Here is a 17820-nt window from a genome sequence, read left to right on the forward strand (position 1 = left end):
TTGTCTTGCCATATTCTGGACTAATTTCTGGAGTGAGGTGGTATCACATACACATAAATACAGCACAGTGTCACAGTGGTTAGCACTGCTGCCTCAGAGTGTCAGGGACCCGGGTTCAATTCCAGCCTTGTGTGACTGACTGTGCGGTGTCTGCACGTCCTCCCCGTGTGTGTGTGTGCGTTTCCTCCGGGTGCTCCGGTTTCCTCCCACAGTCCAAAGACGTGCAGGTCAGGTGGACTGGCTATGCTAGGTTGTCTCTTAGTGTCCAAAGGTTACGTGGGGTTACAGGGAGGGAGAAGTGAGCTTGGGTTGGCAACTCTTTTGAAGGGCCATTGCAGACTCAATGGGCCGAATGGCCTCCTTCTGCACTGTAGAGATTCTATGACGTATGTAATATAAATCTAAAAACAATATATATAAATTACCAAGCTGGTTACTTAGCAGTGTCAAATTAAAAGGGCGCGCCTATTAACTTCAACATCTTGTTAAAGATATTTGTATCTACAGAACAAGACAGAATGTTATCGACAATTTACCAGTGGACTGGATCCTTTTACAGCTCTGCAGTATAACTCCATATTTCAGTATGTCACAGCCCCTGCATCTCACCGCTGGAGCTTTATTTGGTAACGAACATGTGTCGCAAATCCATATCTCCTGTAAATTGGGAGGGTTTGTCTCATCATAGCCATTGGATTCTTTCAGCAAACTGGTATCTGATGTATTGAGCAGCCTTTCACTGAAGTGAGTATAAAACAAAGTGTTTGAGTTTGTTTCTGAGATAGCCGTCGTTTTTGTTTGATTTGCACAGTTGTTCCTGGAATTCTGGAAATGTGGTGACTTTGGTGCTAAAACAGAAAATTAAAATATGATGGGTTAAACCATCCTCTATTTAAAGCTGGAAGAAGCGTTCTAAAATCGATGCTGAAAATGACAGGTTTTTACAACCTATAGGAACCTTCCCTCCACCCCATCACACCCAAAGTCAATGGAACTAGCAGAATATAACAAAATGTCAAACAACATGGGGACTCCATTGGTGTGAGTACAAATGAAAAGAAACTCAACAAAATGGTTCTCATCTCTAAAATGAGCTTGAGGATTCAAAAGCAAAGAAATGCTCAAGTTTAAATCAAAGTAATGGTTTTTTGGGACAGGTGCGGAAACTCACTGGCAATTGGTCACGCAGGAGTGTGTTTGAAGGTTGATGATCAGGGCTGGAGTGGGAGGGCTGGGGTAACAGTCAGGAACGGGGCGGGGGGGAGCTGAAGGCATGTTCGAGGGGCTGGGCTTCTGGAGAAAGGCTCTTACCTCGTGGAGCCAGCACTTCCTGCCTCCTTTCCATTCATAAGTTTTCAGACCCTGGGAAACCCGATCAGCAGCAATGGATTTTAAACTGGGCTGTGGGAACCTGATTAAAAAAGTTAATAATGCCCCCTAGCTCTCATAGGCAGTATATTCACACACATAGATTTTTATGGCTGTAACAAAGGTGGCAATTAGATGCGCAGTATATTGGGGCGCTTATTCCTTATTCAAGTCTTTAGCCCATCGCCCTTTCATTGTGGGAGGTGGGGAGGGCCGAAGGTTAATTGTGTGACCAATATTAATAGTGATTAAGATGCAAATCCCATACACATTTCTAAACTGCCATTGAGATAGCCCCCACCAAAAATTGAGAAATATGATTCTGAAGTGCAAAGTTTTAACCATTATTAGTTGCTAGAAAATACCTTCAGTCAAACAATTCAGGATTGAAAGGTAATTACAAAAAAAGAAAACAATGGGTGACACAAAACACACATAAAAATACAATACCCTGTGATATGGAAAGATCCTCTGGAAAAATATAAGAATAAAAAGAATGGTCTGATTAAATCTGTACACTCCATCTTCCCTTTGCTCAAACACTGGATTCAGTCAGAGCATTTTCATCTGCACCTATCTCTTTCAAAAGTAATTGCTAACAGTATGTTCCAAAATAAACTTCTTGGGTGGGATTCTCTATTTCTGCATCAAAACTGTGGAGTTCCAAGCCAGAAGAACTGGTGTGAAAGGGCCACATATTCCTAGCCCTGCAGGGGGCTAGCAGGGACCCGGCGTAAATCTAGCAGCTGCAGATAGCATGCGCACGCGGCGGTCTCCAGCGGCTGCGCCATGCTCCATGGCGGACTCAGACCGTGGAGCTGGACACTGAAAATAGATCCCCTGATCGGCTGTGCGCACGACCCTGACTGCCCGCCCAAACATTCCCCAGCCGCGTAGAAGGCCCCCCTTGCCCTCCAATCAGCCAGCCCCTGACCAGGGTGGCCGCGGACTGAGTCCGCAACCACCACGCTAGTTTCCCGACGGAGAATGGCAGAGCGGGCCTCCAGCAACGGCCCCAGGTAGGTCCGAGGTGGCGCGGTATCATTTTCCGGGGCCCGCAGAATCGGGGAACCGGCGTCGGTCCTGATTCCGTGCGGGAAAATGGATTCTCCACCCAGGTGCCGGCTGCGATTTCAGCATCGGGGTGCAATCTGGGAAGCAGATATGGGAAGGTTAATACAAATGAACATTCCAGATTTACTTGTAAGTTCGCCTCCAAGCCACTGACTTGGGACGATAGCATTGTTCCTTCACTGTCACTGTCAAAATCCTGAAACTCCCGCCCTAACGGCTCTGTGGGAGAGATCGCTCAAGGTGAACTGCAGCTGCTCCAGAAGGTCACTCACCACAACCTTCTCAAGGGCAATTAGGGATGGGCAATAAATGCTGACTCAGCCAGTGCATGCACACATCCGATGAAAAACATTCCCGTTTCCATTAAATTTTCAATAATATGCAGTTTATAAACACGTTGACTTTTCACAAAATTTAACAAACCTTACCTTCTTGGCAACATGTTGGAATAAATGCAGTGTCCTCGGATTGACCACCATTGTTGTCTTTCTGTTAAAAGGGAAGAAACAGAATAAAATAACTGACTGCTTCAGCTATAAAAATCCATCATCGTGAGTTCTCACTGAAGCTCAACACAAATATCTTGTGATGTTGTACATTTAGTCCAATACCAACATGTTTTTGCTGAAAATCTTTTTAAAGTATTCATGTATTTTAATTTTAGTCCTGCTTTCTCATTCCTTCTAAAGTAAACTTTCAGCTAGGATGATGCATAATTGTGGTGAATTTACGCTCACAATGCTGTTCGGTAGTGGGTTCATGATATTGACCCAGCACCAAAGAAAGAACAGTGACGTACATCAGGGTATTGTGTGACCTGAAGGGAAATGTGGAGGTGATGGTGAAACCAAAAAAGAAAATGCTGGAAAATCTCAGCAAGTCTGGCAGCATCTGCAGGGAGAGAAAAGAGCTTTGACAAAGGGTCATCTGGGCTGGGATTCTCCAAAATCGCGGCAAAGTGTTGATGCCGGCGTAAACACCAGAGTGTTTCACGCCGGCGTCAACGGGCCTCTTGGCCTAGCGATTCTGCAACTCACAGGGGGCCAGCACGGTGCCGGAGTGCTTCACGCAGCTCCGGCTGCTGATACTTCCCAGCACTTCCAGCCGCGGGTACGCGCATGCACGGTGGCTGTTTTCACGCCGTCCCCCGCGCAACATGACAGCGACCTACAGCGGCCCGGCGCAGAAGATGATAGGCCCCCCGGAATGCAGGTGTCAGACTGGCCATCGAGGAGGCCCCACCCTCCGGAGTCTGATCCCCGCCACCAGGACAGCCCCCGCAGCCACGCCGCCAAGCTACCGCTGGGTGATACCATACGGGAACCACGCCGGGGGGTCTCGGCGGAACACAGCGGGAACTCGGCCGGTCGACTGCGGAGAATCGCCGCGGGGGCCTCTTTCAATGGCCCCTGACCGGCGCCGCGTTGACCGCGCGTGCTCAACCGGCGCCGATTCTCCGGCAGTCGGACCGAATCGTGGACATTCTCTGCCCCCGTGCCGATCGCGATTTTGGCGTGGAGGCTCGGAGAATCTCCCCCCAGGACTCGACACATTAGCTCTTTTCACTCCCTACAGATGCTGCCAGACCTGCTGAGATTTTCCAGCATTTTCTTTTTGGTTTCAGATTCCAGCATCCGCAGTAATTTGCTTTTATTTGGAGGGGATGGTGTTCCTCAGCACCTGCTGCCCTTGGCCTTTTCAGTGGTAGGGGTCATGGGTTTGGGTGATGCTGCCAGATAAACCTTGGTGACTTGCTGTGGTGCATTTGTAGTCAATACACATTTCAAGCATGGTAAGCAATTGGTGGAATGACTGTTTAAGAGGTGGATGGGATGACCATCACATGTACTGCTTAGTTTCGGGTGGTGTCAAGCTTCTTGGGTGTTGTTGGAGCTTCACTTTTCCAGGCAAGTGGAGAGTATTCCCTCATAGCCCTGACTTGTGAACCATCAGCGGTAGAGAGGCTTTGAGGAGTCAGGCACTGAGCTGCAGAATGTTGAGCCTCTGACCTGCTCTAATAGCCGGGCCATTAATATGGCTAATCCAGTGAAATTGCTCAATTTACAGTAATCTACTACAGAACTAATAAGCAGTTTTGTGATTTTGGACTTTAGTCCTTTAGAGGAAAGCATAACTTTTATAAACGAGATCTACAAAATTATCGCATTTAAACATCATGGGGTTTGAAACATTTTTCCCCTCAGCCTTTTCTATCACCTCCAAGACACAAGTCAAGAATTTGGAAATGCTCTCCACTTGCCTGGATAAATGAAGCTCCAACAATGCTCAAGATGCTCGATACCATCCAAGCCAAAGCAGCTTCTTGCTTAATTGGCCCCACTCCACCACTGTCAACATTTACTGCTTCCACCGTGAACAGTGTGACACCTGTGAATACCGTTTGCAAGATGCACTGCAGCAGCACCCCAAGGCTCTTTGACAGCACCTTCCAATGTTGTGATCTCTGCCACCTAAAATCTAAGGGCGGGAGGCTCATGGAAACACACTATCGTCAAGTAACACACTTCCTGACTTGGAATTACATTACCGTTCGTTTATCGTCACTGAACTTTCCTTGAACTCTCTGCCTAACAGCAAGATGGCTGCGCCTACACCAATTAAGGACTGGAGTGATTCAAGAAGCCAACTCACCACCACCTTCTCAAGGGTAATTAATGATGGCTAATAAAGCTCATTTTAATGAGTAAAATGTAAAGTTAATAAGATGGAAGTGTGGTGAACGTATTGTACTAACCATTACAACTGTATTACACTGTATCACACTGTTGCCCATGTGGGCTCCACCTATGGACCATTGTACGATATTACATGGAATGTATCATGTTGGTGTCCTTGTGGGCTCCTCCCCTGGCTCCGCCCCCTTGAGCCCCCTTGTAGGCGGCTCTCACTAGCAGAGCAGTCGCAGGCAGGCACTGTTCTAGTCGATTAAAGCCACTGTTCACTTCAACTCTCGTGAGAATTGATCGTTGCATCAATTTAATCGTCTACAACATCGCTATGGAAACAGCCCTCAAACCTGACTGACTGGAACTTGATCCTCAGGCCGCGGAAGCCAAAGGGATTTTTTCACTCTGGCTCTGATGTTTCGAGGCCTACCTCGCCGCCTTCTCCTCGCCCTCCGTCACTGATGACCAGAAGCTGAACCTCCTGCACGCCCGGGTGAGCCACTCTCTGTACAACTTGAGGAAGCCTCCACATAAGCGGACGCCCTCGCGTTGCTGAAGCGCCTATACATGAGGCCGGTGAACGAGGTGTACGCGCAGCATCTCCTCACCACTCACCGCCAACGCCCCGGGGAATCGCTGGAGGAGTACCGATGCGACCTCAAAGTCCTCGCGCGAAGCTGCAACTACCAGGCCGTCACAGCCTCTCAACATATGGAACTCGCCGTCCAGAACGCCTACGTGGCTGGAGTCCGGTCCAACTAGGTCCGACAGAGCGTGCTCGAGAAGGCTGTCCTCGACCTAGAAGAGACACTAAAACTAGCCACATCCCTAGAAGTAGCGTTCCAAAGCCTCAACACGTTCCCGTCCGATCACGCGACCCCCTCATGGACCCCCGACCAGAGAGTACCCCAGGCCTGTGCCGCGTGGCTTGCCCGCCCAACCCGGGGGCTACCATGCTATTTCTGTGGCCAGCACCAGCACCCCAGGCAGCGCTGCCCGGCTCGGAACTCGAACTGCAGAGACTGCGGCAAAAAGGGACATTTCGCTAAAGTTTGCCTGGCCAGGTCCAAATCCTCAAAATCACAGGCCCGACTCTCAGACTCACAGGCCTGCAGACCCCGCAGTGTGGCTGCATTCCTGCCGGCTCCGCCCCCTCCGGACGCATCATCTGCCTCATGTTGTCCATGGGGGCAGCCATCTTCAACTCGCACAACACGTGCGACTCACGGGGGCTGTCATCTTGTCCGCCGTCTCCCACGCGACCCGCCACGTGCGACTCATGGGGGCCGCCACCTTGGACGCCATCCTCCTCGCCGCCCGACACGTGCGACCAACGGGGGCAGCCATCTTGGGACCACCCCACCACCTCCGACCATGCTGGCTACTCGCAACTCGGCGCGGTCACCCTCGGCCCAGTCACGATCAAAACACCTCCGGAACTCCATGATGACCGTCCGGGTCAATGGGCACGAAACGCCCTGCCTGTTTGACTCCGGGAGCACGGAGAGCTTCATTCACCCAGACACGGTAAGGAGCTGTTTTCTGCAAATCTGAAGTCCGCAATCTCCCAATCCGCCCGGAGGACCGCCACTACATGGCTTTTGAGGCAGATGGCCGCCTCTTCCACTTCCTCTGGGTCCCCTTCGGCGTCACAAATGGGGTCTCGGTCTTCCAAAGAACGATGGACCGAATGGTGGACCAGTACGGGCTGCAGGCCACATTTCCGTACTTGGATAACTCTGCAGCCACGACCAGCAGGACCACGACGCCAACATCCAGAAATTTCACCAAACCCCCCAAGCCCTCAACTTATAACAAGGAGAAATGCGTTTTCCACACCACCAGACAAACCATTCTCGGCTACGTCGTGGAAAGCGGAGTTCTAGGGCCCGACCCCGACCGTATGCGTCCCCTCCTGCAACTCCCCTTTCCCCACTGCCCCAAGGCCCTGAAAAGGTGCCTCGGGTTCTTTTCCTATTATGCCCAGTGGGTCCCCAACTATGCAGACAAAGCCCGCCCACTGATCAAAGGTACCATCTTCCCACTGGCGGCTGTGGCCCGCTAGGCAGATATTGCCAAAGCCGCGATGCGCGCGGTGGACGAGTCCATCCCCTTCCAGGTAGAGAGCGACGCGTCAGAGGTCGCCCTCGCCGCCACCCTTAACCAGGCGGGCAGGCCAGTAGCATTTTTTTCTCGTACCCTCAACGCCTCCGAAATTCGACACTCCTTAGTCAAAAAAGAAACCCAAGCCATCGTGGCATCTGTGCGGCACTGGAGGCACTACCTCGCTGGTAGGAGGTTTACCCTCGTCACTGACCAACGGTCGGTAGCCTTCATGTTTGATAATGCACAGCGGGGCAAGATCAAGAACGATAAGATCTTGAGGTGGAGGATCGAACTCTCTACCTATAATTACGATATAGTGTATCGTCCTGGGAAGCTCAATGAGCCCCCAGACGCCCTGTCCCGCGGCACATGCGCCAGCGCGCAAGGTGACCGACTCCACGCCATCCACGATGACCTTCTGCCACCCGGGGGTCACCCGGCTTCTCCACTACATCAAGGCCCGCAACCTGCCCTACTCCACCGAGGAGGTCAGAGCCATGACTAGGGACTGCCAAATCTGCGCACAGTGTAAGCCGCATTTCTATCGACCGGATAAGGCCCACCTGGTGAAGGCATCCCGGCCCTTTGAGCACCTCAGTATCGACTTCAAAGGGCCCCTCCCCTCTACCAACCGCAACACGTATTTCCTCAACGTCGTTGACGAGTACTCCCACTTCCCCTTTGCAATCCCCTGCCCCGACATGACCGCGGCCACCGTCATTAAGGCCCTACATAGTATCTTCACGTTGTTCGGTTTCCCCACTTACGTCCACAGTGACCGGGGCTCCTCGTTTATGAGCGACGAACTGCATCAGTACCTGCTCGGTAAGGGCATCACCTCGAGCAGGACTACCAGTTACAACCCTCAGGAAACGGACAGGTGGAGAGGGAGAACGCGACGGTATGGAAGGCCGTCCTCCTGGCACTACGGTCTAGGAATTTCCCAGTTTCCCACTGGCAGGAGGCCCTCCCTGACGCGCTCCACTCCATTTGGTCCCTCCTTTGCACAGCCACGAACGAGACCCCCTCATGACCGCCTGTTTGTTTTCCCCAGGAAATCCACCTCCAGGGTGTCGCTTCCGTCCTGGCTGAAGACACCGGGGCCCGTCCTACGCAAACATGTAAAGAGCCATAAGTCCGACCCCCTGGTCGAGAGGGTCCAGCTCCAGTACGTATACTGACGGCCGACAGGATATGGTTTCCCTCCGGGATCTGGCACCCGCAGGTTCCCCTACCACCGCTCCAACCTACCCCCCCCCCCAACCTACGCTGACCAGCGCCCCCGCCTCTACATGGCCTCCACATCCCCTCCTATACTCCCTTCCCCCTTCACCGCACCACAGGAATTAAGCTCCTGAAGACACGCTCCCGGAGTCCACACCCATGCCCGCACCGATGAGTTCACCACCCATGCCCGCACCGACGAATTTGACACCCGGGCCAGCTGCGATACCAGAGCTCCGGCGATCGCAGCGCACAATCAGGGCGTAGGACAGACTGAACCTGTGAACCTTTCACCCCCGCCGTACTTCAATTTTTTAACAGGGGTGAATGTGGTGAACGTACTGTACTAACCATTCAGCACTGCATTACACTTATCACGCTGTTGCCCATGTGGGCTCCACCTATGGGCCATTGTACGATATTACACGGAATGTATCATATTGGTGCCCTTGTGGGCTTCGCCCCTGGCTCCGCCCCTTGAGGGGAGGTATAAAGAACAGCTGCCCTGGAGGCGGCTTCACTAGCAGAGCAGTCGCAGGCAGGCACTGTTCTAGTCGATTAAAGCCGCTGTTCACTTCAACTCTCTGTCTCGCGTGAATTGATGGTCGCATCAGGAAGTAGAGTTTGTTGAAAGTGAAGGGACAATATAAATATTGCTTAGCTTTCTGTCTCCCCTCTCTTCGCATTGATGCACTTCCTTCCTCATTGATGCACCATAGGCAGTGGAGGCCCTCTAGTACTTTGCTCAACTATATTACTCAAGAGCATGACCAGCTGGCTGTGAAACTGTAGAAGGCAGCGCACTTCTTCCTGATGAAGTTTTTACTTGATACTCCTCAGCATGCACACCATTTCGGTTGGATGTCCCATGATAAGAAGTGGGAATGCTGACGTATTTTCTTCTTGTGGACAATTATGGTAGACTTCTTGCTGAACCTGCTGAGATGAGTTAACTCAGCACTGACTGCTGATCTCTCTGACCTTTCTTGCTCAGAAACAGACTGCTTGTTTTAAATCCCTGAGCCATCAACATAGCTATTAGCTTACTCTATAATACATGGGGAGAAACTAGATTTTCTAACCAAAATGTACATTTTGCTTATATCAATTGTCCAGCTTGTGATTTGGAGCAGAGGTGCATAGAAAATGAAAACTATTAACTTGAGCAAAAATAAAGCCTTGCCACGTCATGAGAGGTAACTTAGTTGGTTGTTGAGTCAACTGCCATTCTCTAACATACCTGCATGTAGTAGAGGACTTCGTCATCTTCTACCCCCCAAGCTGAAAAGTGACCAGTGCTCATCCGAATTGGTACAGGACTGCTCTTTATCATGTAGGTGCAGCCTGTACTGGGAGTATTTACTGATGACACTTTTGGAGAAGGGGTTGAAAGAATCTTTTTTCTGTAAAATAATTCCAGAAGCAGTTCAAATTAGTATAATTATCATAGCTTTCAGAACTTTCTGAACACATCCATTTTCAGAAAGCTCCTGTCTGTATACATTTATAATTAGACAATTATGAATGACAAAAGCGTTCTAGTCAACAACTCACCTCATGCAAAATGAACTGCAAGAAGTTTATAAGTGGTCGACCCTAAGGCAAAACTTCCAAGTCAAATTAATACCATTGCTCAGCAATAAATATTGATTTAATGTTGACATTAAACAGAATCAAAACATTAAGAGCTTCATCGGTAGTTGACACAATGTGCATATACAGAGTTGAGCAGAGCACTGATGTGTTAAATCATAGACTTGGGAAAATAGAATTCAAGCAGAGACATAGCATTGACTCCACAACTGCTTGAGAGATTCACAAGATGTGTTATTTGTTTGAGGGGAATAAGTAATTTAAGAAGATGTACTGAATTTCATAGCATACACTTTAATGGTTGAGTCAATTGGGATCACTATATAAATGAAGTTTAATTTATTGTGTGATTATATTAGAGTATCCAACATCCTCAACAATAGCACATTTTAAATAAATCAACTTAGTTCTGTATGCGGATGCAAACAGTTTCTGGAAAATTCCACTGGATTGTACAGTAACAAATAAACATCATAAACAGTCTAATGAAATCAATAGACTTATACTTAGAATAAAAGTAAGACAATTATGTAATTAGACAAATTAAAATAAATATTTTCAACAAGCCAATGTGGGGGCAATTCTCCCGGCCATTCGCCCGAGCCAGGATTCCCCCTGGTTGGCCTGTTGAATCGGCGTGAGGCACAAAATGGGATTCTCGCCCGGTGAGTCTCCCATCGCAAGTCTCCCACCCTGCCCCTTCGGGCAAGATCAGGTCCTTGTCCAGAAATGGTGAGAACCTGATCAGAAATCATTAGCATCTACTTCAGTCTCATTAGTAAGATTGGAGTGGAATGCTGAGACTGCTTGGGATGCTTCTGTTCCCTCCACCAGCTGGAAGTCCCGTGAGTGCGAATCATGACTGGTCCCTAAAAATGGGGACCAGGTCAGGCACCAGGGACACTGAGGGCCAGAAAGGGACCCTCTCTACACTTACCTCCAGGGTGCCGAGGGGGTCCTTCAAGGGAGGTGGGGATCAGGAGGCATGTTCTGGGCTGATCGGGCTCAGGTAAGGGGTCATGTGACAAGTCTTTCCTCTGTAGTCTTGAAAACCCTGAAACTCCCTTTCAGCATGTAAATTTCAATGACCTGTCTCATGAAGGTAAAAATCTTCTCTTTGTTCTGTTGGAAACCTTCAAAGTTCTTTTTTCACATTCACTTTCATTCCCCTGTAACTTTTTCAAGCTGCCGGGCTTGCTGAGAAGCCTAAAGGCTTTGAACTGCATTGCTTACATTCAATTTTGATCCATTACCTTTTACAAGCCTCTTGATTGACAGGTCCAGGCTATTTCAAAGAAGGGTGTTATATTTCTTTGTTGCCACAAAAAAAAAAGCTATGGAGATTCCCACACTCTGGATACTTGTAAAACATGATGAGAGGATTATTAGGAGCTGTTGCTCATTCAATAAAAGATGGTGATCCACTCAAAACCTGCGCAAACACTGCTGATGTCACTACACATCACATGACACATAACCAACAGGAATGTATTCTCTGGTACATTACACCTTTCCCCTTTACTTCATTAATGAAAATCGCTTATTGTCACAAGTAGACTTCAACGAAGTTACTGTGAAACGCCCCTAGTCACCACATTCCGGCGCCTGTTCAGGGAGGCTGTTACGGGAATTGAACCGTGCTGCTGGCCTGCCTTGGTCTGCTTTCAAAGCCAGCGATTTAGCCCTGTGCTAAACAGTCCCTGGAGTGGCAATGACAACAATTAATATGTATACAACAGATCCACTGTTATTTCTACACATCTATACAATTCATTAGGACAGTCTCTGTGGTTGACATCTATTCCTTTTTGGTAGAATTCAGTGTTTTTGGAACTTGACTACTTGCGACTTTTCCGTAGATGGCACTTCTTGAGTAGTTATTTCAGTATCTGTTACTATAGGCATTGAAAATTCCTCAGAAACAAAATCTGAACCCGTTACTGTCTCTGGCGTCTGTCCCGAAGTATCGCTCTCTAGGCCTCTTGAGAAATTTCATCAAACTCACATGGTGCAGACCACCATGATGTCGCCATAGTCTTCCACTGTCCATCTGAATGGTGCATGATATTGGACCTGGTCTTTGTTAGGATCATAGCAGGTACTCATTTCACATTGGTGGAGTAACTCCTAGCTAGCACTCTCTCTCCCTGGTTCGATACTTGTCTTTTAGAGATTTTATCCTTCCTACCAATTTGTGCTTGCTGTTGTCATATGACAATCTGTAAAGTATCAGGGGGAGTTAACAAATCAAACTGTGCCTGTGGTTTCTTCTTGAACACCAGCATTGCCAGTGAACTTTGCGTGATAGCATGTACAGTGTTCTGGTAAGATATTAGAAATTTGTTTACTCTTCTTGATAATATTTCATGATTCGTCGATGCTTTTACAGAATGATTTAATGACTGCACAAAATGTTCGGCCAATCCATTTGTTGCTGAATGATATAGAGCTAACTTGATATGGTGTGTATTGTTCCCCTTCAAGCTGTCCTCAAATTCCTTCAAAATAAACTGCGTATCATTATCACTGACAATCTGCTCCCATATTCCAAATCTTCTGAATATTCCGTCTAGTTTCTCAATGGTCTGCCCAATCATCGTTGAATTCATTATCGCGACTTTTTGAGTGTGTGTCCACAACCAGTAAGAACATGTGACCCTCCAGTGGACGTCCAGTGTATTCTCTGTCATGATATGTCGGTCATTCCCACAGATGTAATGGTTGTAACTGTGGAGTGTTCCTTAGTTTTGCACAAGATTGGTATTGCCCAACTTTCTCTTCAATTTGCATGTTTAATCCTGGCCATCAAACATAACTGCTTGCCAATTTCCTCACCACACCAGGCAGGTGGTCAAGGACTCTGCGACGTGAGCACAGAGAATTAATCACACGGATTCCGATAATATATCTCCGTTCTGAACTGTCAACTCAAGTCTTTGTGTGATGTAGTGCTTGAGATCTGTATTTTTCCGATGAACGTCTGACAGCGTTCCTTTTTGGAGCAAGCCCCATCACTGGATTGGTTCTTTAATACCTTTGAACTTGAGATGAAGTCACAGGTACACTATCCACGATCAAGAAATACAAATTATTGACAAAATGTTCTTCGGTGTCATATTTGACTTGTAATGCCAATCATGTTAAAGCACCAGCATTTATATGCTTTCCTGACATGTGATATTGGATATTCTAAGTATGTATTGACAGGATCAATGACCATCTTTGCAATCTACTAGCTGCCAAAGAAGGTATATTTTTAGACGGGCCAAAGATTTTAGTCTAGAGTTGATATTCTGTCAAAAGAGTAAAATGACACCCATAAAGGCACCAAAAATGAGAGTAATTCAGCTCTGCACCAGTAAGGGTGCGTGAATCAAAAGCTATTGGTTTTTCATCTGTTAAGGCATAAGGCGCGAGACAACTGCACCAAGCCCATAGGGTGAGGCACGTAAGCAAGTTGCATCTTTGTCTTGGGATTGTAATGAACCAGCAGCTCTATCATCTGTAAAGCTTCTTTCACTTCATTGTATACATTTTCACATTTTTCTGACCAATGCCATACCTGTTTGACACATAGCAAAATGTGTAAAATTTGGCACAAATTTACCATTATAATTGAGCAATCCTAAAAGCAACCTTAATTGTTACATTTTGGGAGTGTGGTGCTTCTAAGATTGCTGACATTTTCTTCAGCTCCTTGTGTAATCCCTCTTTGTTGATGACATGACCAAGATAACTTATGGGTGATTTGAAAAAGTCGCATTTTTCCTTTATAACTCTCAGGCTGCGGCTCTGTAAACGCTTCAGGGTAGCTTCCAAATTCTCCAAGCGTTCCTGTTCACTTAAACCAGTGATGAGGTTGCCATCTGAATAACACTGCACTCCATCCAATTCACTTCGAATTTGATCCATGGATCTTTGAAAAAGAGCAGGTGCAGATGTTATTCCAAAAGGAAGTCGTCTACACCAAAACCGACCTTTGTGTCTCACTATGGTGAGTAGTGGCTATGATTCATCTGCAGATAAGCCTGTGAAAGATCAATTTTACTGAATTTCTGTCCCCCAGAAAGTGCAGCAAACAAGTCATCGATCGGCGGCAGTGGTTAATGGTCTCTGCACAAAACTGGGTTAATAGTAACTTTTAAATCTCCACAGATTCTCAATGAGCCATTCCATTTTAATGCAGAAAGGATTGGTGTTGTCCAATCACTTATCACAACAAGTTTGATGACTCCTTTCATCACTAATCTTTCTCGTTCCTCTTCAACTTGTATTTTCAGAACCCCAAAATGTATCATGGAGTTCAACCAACCCCCACCTTTAATGGATTGTTGCTTTTGAAGCACACTGCTGGTTCCCCTTGTGTAGTATTACAATTATGGACACGTAGTTTTTAAAACAAAACAACGTTTATCCCATGAACTCAAATTAACCTTTTAAATAAACATTGGATCTCTTAGCGCCCCTTACTTCAAAGATAACCCCAAAAATAATACAACACTACCTAATCCTGCAAACTGTTCCTTTACACATCCAAAAGACTTAACAAATCCTTCAAACAGAAGCACATTATATTTATATTCAATACTGAGGCCTTTTCACAATTCCGATTTCATCAAAGGATTAAGAGATAGTCCTTCATGGCAGAGATTAGCAGCAATGCAGCTCACAGCCACACCCAAGCTTTCTTCAAACAGAAACTAAAACTCCTAAAAAGCAGATGTGAGCTCAGCTCCCCCCCCCGCCCCATCGTGACATCACTTCAGTAATATGATCAGCTTCATTTCTTAAAGGTACATTACTTAAACATCCAATTCTTAAAGGCACTCTCACATGACACCTCCCCCCAAGGAAAAAAAAACCCATCAACTTCAAAATGGTTTCATTTTTCACTTTTGCACCATCCACTAAGAAATGCACACAGTAAATATACATTTTAGTTTTTTAAAAAACAACACACGCAAACAGGTATTATAATATAGCCCATTTTCCCCGTTCTTCTTCCGCCAACCGAAGACCTTCTCGATTGACAGTCTCTTTGAACAAGAAAGTCTCTGCACGATCCATCCATTCCTCTACTCCTCAGCATTTCTATTTAGAATCAAATACTTTAGTTCAATCTGACCACAGAGCCCCTTGCAATTCTCCAATACAGGAGCATTGGTGATCACAGCTTTCAGGCAGTCAAATGCCTGCTGAAGATCCCCTGTCCATTGACATTTCATACGTTTCTTCAGCAAGTCCATCAGTGGAGCAATCATGCTACAAATCTTTTGCACAAAGGTTCGATCAAATCCACTCATGCTAAGAAATCGCATCATTTCCCTTCGTCTTGAGGGTATCGGAAACTCCTCAAGGAAAGTGATTCGGGCTTCTCCAAATTCACTTTTGGCTAGGTTCATCACCAAACCCGCCTCCCAAAGTCGATCGAAGAACTCCATACGATGTTTTAAATGTTCTTTCCATGTCTGGAAGTTGGAAATAAAAGCAGATTGTCCCACTTTCTCCATGCAATCCTTCAAACGTGGGATAGGGTAAGGGCCGTTCTTGTAACTGCATTCACCTTTCTATAGTCCACACACACCGTTGGGTACTGTCTGGTTTAGGTACCATCACTATGGGTAAGCTCCATTGGCTGCAACCCACTTCAATTATGCCATTTTTAAGCATACCTTCAATCTCTCTGTTAACCTGTGCCAATTTTAAAGGATTAAGTCTATATGGATGTTGTTTGATAGGAACAGCATTTCCCACATCTACATCATGTATAGCCATTTTAGTACTTCCCAATTTATCTCTACAAACGTGCCCATGTGATATCAATAACTCTTTCAGGTCAGTTTGTTTTTCCTCTGGAAGGTAACTTAGCAATTCATCCCAATTTTTAAGAACATCCTCATTTTCCAATTTAATTGAGGTATGTCAAATTCACAGTCATCTGGATTTGGTTTGTCACTTTGAGTTAGAATCATTAAAAAAAAATTCTCCTTCCCTTTCACAGTACCTTTGAAGCATATTCACATGACACACTCGGTGAGTCTTCCTTCTATCTGGTGTTTTTACCACATAATTCACCTCAGTTAATTTCTTTTCAATCTGATACGGTCCACAAAACCTAACTTTTAAAGGCTAACCTACCACTGGTAACAACACTAAAACTTTATCCCCACTGTCAAAACTACGAACTTTGGATTTCTTGTCCGCTACCCGTTTCATCACATTTTGTGCAACTTTCAAATGTTGTCTAGCCAGTTCACCTATTTGTCTAGCCAATTTGCCTATTTAATCCTTCCCTAAAATTTTACACGTAATCCAATTGTGTAATTTCTGATTTCTCACCCACCAATTTTTCCTTAATCAATTTAAGTGGTCCTCTTAACTCATGACCAAAAATTAGTTCAAAAGGACTAAATTTGGTAGACTCATTAGGTACATCCCTAATTGCAAACAATACGAATGGGATTCCTTTATCCCAATCCTCTGGATAATCTTGACAATACGCCCTCAACATTGTCTTTAATGTCTGATGCCACCTTTCTAACGCTCCCTGCGATTCTGGATGGTACGCAGTTGATTTAAATTGTTTTATTCCTAAGCTATCCATAACTTCTTTGAATAACTTTGAAGTAAGATTCGACCCTTGATCCAATTGAATTTCTGTGGGTAGTCCATATCTAGTAAAGAATTTAAGTAACCCCTCCACAATCTTTTTAGCTGTATTATTACATACTGGAATGGCCTCTGGAAACCTAGTAGACACATCCATTACAGTCAAAAGATATTGATTCCCACTTTTTGTTTTAGGAAGCGGTCCTATACAATCAATTAGGACCCTCGTAAAAGTTTCCTCAAATGCTGGAATGGGTATTAAGGGCGCTGGTTTTATCACTGCTTGAGGTTTCCCTATCACTTGACATGTATGACATGATTGACAAAATCTAACTACATCTTTATGTAGTCCAGGCCAATAAAAATGTTTCTGGATTTTAGCTTGAGTTTTCCTTATTCCCAATCGACCTCCCACTGGTACCTCATGTGCAACTCGCAACACCTCCTTTCTATACCCTACTGGCAATACTACTTGATGAACTTCTGCCCACTTTTCATCCACCTGCATATGTACAGGTCTCCATTTTCTCATCAAGACATCACTTTTATGGTAATAACACTCTGGTATACTCTCAGATTCCTCTTCCATATATGTTTTCTGATATATCCGTTTTATTTCTACATCTTTCTGTTGTAACTCCACCAATTTTCCTGAACTAAAAATATCCGTCTCATCCTCCACCTGTTCTTGTTCTTTTTCAACCAGCTGATCAAAAATCGTTTCTGATAATTGCACTTCAACTTCATCTTCACTCTTTGATTTCTCCTCTTGTCTTAAGCTGTGACTTTGCGACCTTGTTACTACACAATCCAGAAAAATCCCAGGATATTCTTCCTTCAACCCTTCAGTTGTCTGATTTTCCACTGGCTTAACAACCACAGTAGGCATCACTCCCACCTGCGATCCAGCTATATCATTACCCAAGATAAACTGCATTCCTGGACAAGATAGTTTATCTATTACTCCTACTACCACTTCACCACTCTTCACTGGACTTTCCAACCTTACCTTATATAATGGAATGCTACTCCTCTCACCCTGAATTCCACAAATCATCACCTTTTCTGGCAACATTCTTCCCAAACTACATAATTCCTCATCTCTTACCATTAAAGATTGACTAGCCCCTGTATCTCTTAAAATTGTGAGTTATTTACC

At 46.0% G+C, this 17820-nt stretch overlaps 1 protein-coding gene across 2 annotated transcripts in view; it reads right to left on the minus strand.

Moving 5' to 3' along the window:
* The window catches only part of LOC140411655 (uncharacterized), a 126256-nt gene that overhangs the window by 45368 nt on the left and 63068 nt on the right, over positions 1-17820 (minus strand). For both annotated transcript variants that reach the window (XM_072500687.1, XM_072500686.1), the window contains 3 exons: positions 9700-9862; positions 2871-2931; positions 537-848 (listed from right to left, as the gene is read on the minus strand). In XM_072500687.1, the coding sequence (XP_072356788.1) occupies positions 537-848; positions 2871-2931; positions 9700-9862 (536 nt within the window). The remainder of the gene's footprint in view (positions 1-536; positions 849-2870; positions 2932-9699; positions 9863-17820) is intronic.

The sequence above is a fragment of the Scyliorhinus torazame genome, chromosome 4 (assembly GCF_047496885.1).
Source record: "Scyliorhinus torazame isolate Kashiwa2021f chromosome 4, sScyTor2.1, whole genome shotgun sequence".
In the NCBI taxonomy this organism is placed as follows: Eukaryota; Metazoa; Chordata; class Chondrichthyes; order Carcharhiniformes; family Scyliorhinidae; genus Scyliorhinus; species Scyliorhinus torazame.